The sequence below is a fragment of the Physella acuta genome, unplaced genomic scaffold, assembly GCF_028476545.2.
Source record: "Physella acuta isolate Inbredline_101_S28 unplaced genomic scaffold, ASM2847654v3 ptg000438l, whole genome shotgun sequence".
Taxonomy (NCBI): domain Eukaryota; kingdom Metazoa; phylum Mollusca; class Gastropoda; family Physidae; genus Physella; species Physella acuta.
In genome coordinates this window covers 392,775-398,631 of record NW_026731957.1, presented here as the reverse complement: position 1 = coordinate 398,631, position 5,857 = coordinate 392,775, and the positions used below count along the sequence as shown (strand labels likewise).

At 33.6% G+C, this 5,857-nt stretch overlaps 1 protein-coding gene across 1 annotated transcript; it reads left to right on the top strand.

Moving 5' to 3' along the window:
* Window positions 1–224: 224 nt before the first annotated feature.
* LOC131943004 (acetylcholine receptor subunit beta-type acr-3-like) lies at window positions 225–3,015 on the top strand. Its single transcript, XM_059303009.1, has 5 exons — window positions 225–296; window positions 632–793; window positions 1,602–1,731; window positions 2,069–2,241; window positions 2,600–3,015. Exons 2-5 carry the CDS (start codon window positions 641–643, stop codon window positions 2,948–2,950), a joined length of 807 nt encoding a protein of 268 aa, XP_059158992.1. The 5' UTR covers window positions 225–296; window positions 632–640; the 3' UTR covers window positions 2,951–3,015.
* The last annotated feature ends 2,842 nt before the right edge of the window (window positions 3,016–5,857 follow it).

The window sequence follows — 5,857 nt, the reverse complement described above, 5'->3', positions numbered from 1 at the left end:
GTTAACCAACTTAACAAATGTCTTCAAAATGGCAAAAATCTTAACTTGAAGCTGTTTTGAGGGAAAACGTTTATTTTTTTTCTTTCATCCGTATTTATGTTAAAACTAATTGAAAGTTAAAATAATTTTCTCTCCATCAACTGTGTGGTTATGTTAAAACCTTCCCCCTCCCCTCCAGACCCGTGTTTGTCTACAGCAATGGTACAGTATCCTGGGTACCTGGGACACTGTTGACAACTTCCTGTAAACTGGACCTGACGGACTACCCGTTTGATTATCAGAATTGTACTGTCCAGGTAACTGTTTACCGAAAAGTCATTCTCTTTCAGCAATCTGTTATTTTTCTCATCACCATTTTTTTTATGGCATTGTATCTAAAATGCTGGATTCTTCATATAGAGATCTATCTATATGGCCATTTAAAAAACCCTTGTTTAGTAGTGTTTGTTTAAATAAGAATATCTTAACTCTGCGACGCAACATGCGATGCCATTTTATTTAACAAACAAAACTAAATAAAAATATTACATAGCTACAAAACAAAAGCAATTTATTTTTCCTAATGGATTAAAGATAACTGACCAGAGGAGTATGAAGTGATTTTTAAAATGTGGTTAATTTCTTCGGGTAGATTGTAGCTATGACTCTCACGACAAAAGAAATGACGTTTGTTGCCTCGACAAACAAGTCTCTCCTGGACTTTTTCACGACCAATGGCGAGTGGGAGTACCTGGACTCTAGTCTTACGACATCGTTTATTAACACGGGGACATGGAATATATCCTCCATTGAAGTAAGTTGTAGGTAATTTTAATTTTCATGTATCGCACCTGTCTTTAATTGATGTTGGTTTTTGGTAATGTTATCTGTGGCTATGTAGGCTTTATGTGAAGGTTAGGCTCTTTGCTGAGCTAAAGTAGGATTTAGAAAATGTTACAGTTCTGTGCTCAGTTAATGTAGGTTTTAGATAATATTAAATGCTGAGTCAATGTAGGTTTTAGACAATGTTACATACTGAGTTAATGTAGGTTAATGTAGGCTTTACATAATTGTACCCACCTGTGCTCAGTTGATATAGGTTTTAGATATGTGTAGCTATGTATGCTTTGGGTGATGTAGGCTTTATATAATGTTACGTAACTGTGTGTAACTGATGAAAGCTTTAGGTACTGTTACCTATTTGTTCTCGATTGATGTAGGTTTTAGTGCACACCAATTGATTAGTATAGACGCTGATGATAACAAAAACAACTTGGCTCAGAATTTTATAGTATCTGTTGTGGAATAAAATACAAGTGTGTTTACATTGTAATGTTAATTAATTATTGGGTAGGAAACTAGTTGAACACATGTTATATTTAAAATCTTATCTAAATTCCAAGAGAGAAAAAAAAGGAGATAGATGTCATTGATGACAATAATGTTATTATTATTCAGTCGTGTGTGTATCAGTTAGTGAGACTATTACATTGATATTTGACCACTTTTTGGTTACGTAAGGATGATGAGTGATTTATTAATTAAAAAAATATTTTAAGTTCTTGAAGAGAGATATATCATTTCTCTTTAACGTTACAACTGTCTTTATAACACTTTTTCAGATAACGTTTAACATGAAGAGGAGACCCACCTTTCTCCTGATCAACATTATCCTCCCTGTCGTGTTTCTCTCTTTCCTCAATCTGCTTGTCTTCGTCATTCCTGTGGAGTCTGGAGAGAAAATCGGTTATGGTGAGTTGATACTTCTCTTTAATAGCATCGCGGTCAATGAAACAAAGCCGGCTGGACATAGTGCTGAACAAACTATCCTTCTGTAAGTTGTGGTCATTGAAAAAAATGAACTCTACTTTATCTGCCCCATGTGTCTTGGACACGAATCAGAGAAGATGCTGGTATAAGAAATCTCAAAATATTTAAACGTTTTCAATATTTATATTTTTTGAGTCTGTGTATAAAACAAGCAAAACAATGACTGAACATGGCAGACATGAACCTTAAAAATACTAAACTGGACTAATGCCATGAGCACTTAATGTGTCCTTTGTTGTCTTTTTTTTTTGACTTGCAGGCATCACAGTGCTTCTGGCACTGTCTGTCTACATGAGCATCGTCAGTTCTCTACTGCCCAGCTCCTCACTGACCACACCAAAGCTGACCCTCTACCTCTTCATCCTCCTCATCATCTCCATGCTCACTGTTATCGATAGCATCATCATCGTCTTTCTTCACAATTTGGAGGAGGTAAATAAATTATCTTAAAAAAGCTTTTAAGTAGATTTTTACTGTAGAAAGATGTGGGGTCATAATTCATAACAGTAAAGGTTTTCGATACTTCTATAGTAAAATAATTATTTCATACAAATTTACATTGTGTTTACAATTTTTTGTTTTCTTTTCTGTTTCATGCTCTTTTTTGTTTTGTTTTTGCCAGTAACATGCTTAAAGTTTTTTTTTTTTGTTTAATTTTTTTTTTCGTTTATTCTTTTGTCCTGTTTTTAAACTAATAATTATATTTTAAAAAATAATCTAGTGTGCAGATAACATTTACTAAATTGCATAAAACACATTGAAAGACATTTTTGCACAATTGACATTTCAGAAAGAGGTCGTTCATCTCAAGGCACAAGAACATTTTCAATCAGTTTTTAGCAAAGTCAAAAACCTTCAAAGGGCAGTTACTCCAGCAACAAAGATGTCAAGGAACATAATCCATGTCATGCAACAAGGGAAACAATCCTTGGCAAACGTCAAGGAAGCAACGTCATTCAGCGAAGAGGCACCGCCATATTCTTCCACGGAGAAATCATCCAATCAGGATGATAGTCGAGAAACACCTCGCAGGAACAAGTACAAGATGATAGGCAAACACATAGACGCTATCTCGTTCGTTGTGTTTTTTGTTATCTGGATCTCTGTGACTCTGGGCTTCTTGTTCGACATCGCTGTCTAGAGTCACAAAAATATCAAAGTGGAAATCTGTGTGACTCTTGGCGTCCGGCTAAAGATTGTCCTGTAGAAGTGACAAAAAATCTCGCTTTAAAGCAACAAAAAATGTTCGTCTAGAATTTTGAGACTCACGTCGTTTCCCTCAACATTTCTGTTAAAAACAATGGAAGTTCATCAATTATAAATTGGATATAAATGATAATACAGTTCATTTATATTCAAATAAAAAAAATGGCCTAAAATAAGTAATAGGCTTACAATTTTAGAACCTTCATTTTTTTAAACGACAGTCTTATAAATATAAACATTCCTAGCTATTGCCCGATCAGTAAACAATATCCATAAGCAAACAAATTATCTGCATGTGATTTGAGACTCAAATATAGGTGATATAAACAGTAACTCTCTTTACAATTGTATGCCAGTTGCTTCACTTATTTTGCTCAATTTATACGAATGTTTATTGTTTTATGTTTAATGTCTCACATGGTAAAACAGACAATCTTTGCTTAAATTATGGTTGACCATAACAATTGAAAAAATAGTGCTTTAAAATCACGTTTTATTATCATGCTTTAAATATTATAAATAAAGGATTTTAAATTTAGAACGGCATCAATGCTATAATAAGTATGCCTTTATTATTAATAATTAATTCCGTTTTTAATTAATTTTTTTTTGTACAGAACAAAGAGCTATGTTTAATCATGTATTATTATTTTTATTGTTTACAAAATCTCTTAGACATTTGGAGATCATTACTTGTATTAAAAGGAATTCCATTAATCATAAATGGTTTTTAGATTTGAATTTTGTTTTCACATTTCATTTAGTTAGTTTCCAAAAAATATGAATACTTTTCGACACGCTAAATGATTTTAAATTATAAAAAAACGCAAAATCATGTTTTATAATTACATCGTTTTATTCACAAAACACACGATTTTTATGGTAATTAAATACTGTCTCGATAGCTTTACAAGTGCATTCTATTAGACTTCAATTAAATGTGGACTTTGTAAACGCATCGATGTATTTGTGAAGCTTTCAGATTTAAAAAAAATAATGCAATTGATTTAAGAATAATTTCCCCTGATAAAAATCTCGTTGGCAGCCATGTTTATAAATGGTAGTTCACTGATTTGTAGGCACACCTCTAAAGGTGCTTAATCATGTACAATGTTTAGGTCGACACCGGTGTATATGATTTCGTTGGCGTTATTCTCATTACGGCATTTGTAAATGTTTATTAAGTTCTATCTTGATACTCACCTTGGTGTGCTAAACAAAGAAGTATTCTATAACACATGTCAAAATGTGTTGAAGCAACTATAAAATGTAGCTTTGATGACTATGTTTGTCTTATTAATTCTGATTTCATCATCATCATCTTTTCCCGTTCGTGCCCAAGACATATATTGCCGATGAAGTAGAGTTCATCTGTTTCAGTGACCTTGGCGTATGAGGAATAGTGTAGTCAGCACTATGCCTAGCCGCCTTAATTTTCCCTAACGTAAGTTACGTACCCATTATAGCTGGGTGGACTCAGGGACGCATACTGAGTGTCAGTGACCTTAGCGTATGAGGAATAGTGTGGTAAGCACTATGCCCACCCGCCCTAATTTTCCATAACGTAAGTTAGGTACCCATTAGAGCTGGGTAAACTCAAGGACCTATACTGAAGTGAACCCGCATTCAAACTCGAGTCTAGCGCCCTTCCGCTAAGCCAAGCCGTCCCATTCTGACTTAGGACATTTTAAATATGGGAGTGAATAATGAAAGCTCGGACCACAACTATAACGATACATTTATATAATGGGAGTAAAGTGGTGTGGTAATGAATTGTACGGCTGGCTTCACTCATACTGGCTCGATCTGCTCTAATTATACTATACCATTGCAAATATTTACAACAGCTAGGTGCATGTTTGCTTAGTACACAGTGCACGTGTTCTAACTCGGTACATCCGTCACGTGGTATCAAGATAATCGTTGAGTCCAAATGTTGACTTGGAAGAGATTTTATTATCGGATTTCACCATTACATAAATATTTGCATGGCAAAATATCTAAGGACAAATTATCTCAGACAAAATATATTAATACAAAATACCTCATACAACATATCTCAGACAAAATATATCTGACCAAATATATCAGACTAAATAATTCAGGACAAAAGATATGGACAAGTTCTCAGACTAAATACATTAGACAAAATATCTCAGACACAAAGTCTCTTATGTATGTGTAGTATTCATTAACCGGGGTGGGAACATCTTGAGCTGAGCTCCAGTAAGGCGCCACACACGTCCTTAATACACCAACTGTTCAAGACTGCTAAATCAAAACCACCAAGCTATAATGCAGGCGATATATCACGTTAAGAAAGGCGAAGATGGATTGGCATAGTGTTGACGCAAAAACAGGTGAACACTACTTCATCTACTCATCTGATCATCAAATATGCAAGTTAATATTTCATTACTTTTCTAGCAGCCAGGATAATATTTTTTTTTAAATAAATTAAAAATAAAACTTAAACATACATCTACCTCTTCAAGAATAACTGCAACTGACAAGTATTTTTTATTATGACTTATTAATTTATTAATGTTTAAAGTACATAAATCACTACTATTTAAATAACTATAAAGAAAAGCGTGGGTCTCTTCCTAAACAATAGTGAAGGTATCCATTGGATACTAAAGTGGCCCACGCTTTTCTTTATAGTTATTTAAACAGTAGTCTATAATTTATTTTCTACTTTTTAGTGCATTAGTACATAAAAGCTTGTTATTAAAACGTTTTTTATGAAAAAAAAAATTAAAATATAGCAGCACTGAATTTCCTGCCCAGTTTACTCTAGTTGTTCTCATGGCAACGCCAATGATTTAAAATAAACATATTG

Excerpts from the sequence above, each read along its gene's own strand:
- LOC131943004 (XM_059303009.1), top strand. The coding sequence starts at position 641 with ATGACTCTCACGACAAAAGAAATGACGTTTGTTGCCTCGACAAACAAG. Across the intron at positions 794-1,601 it reads GGAATATATCCTCCATTGAA|ATAACGTTTAACATGAAGAG; the intron begins GTAAGTTGTAGG and ends ACACTTTTTCAG. Across the intron at positions 1,732-2,068 it reads TGGAGAGAAAATCGGTTATG|GCATCACAGTGCTTCTGGCA; the intron begins GTGAGTTGATAC and ends TTTGACTTGCAG.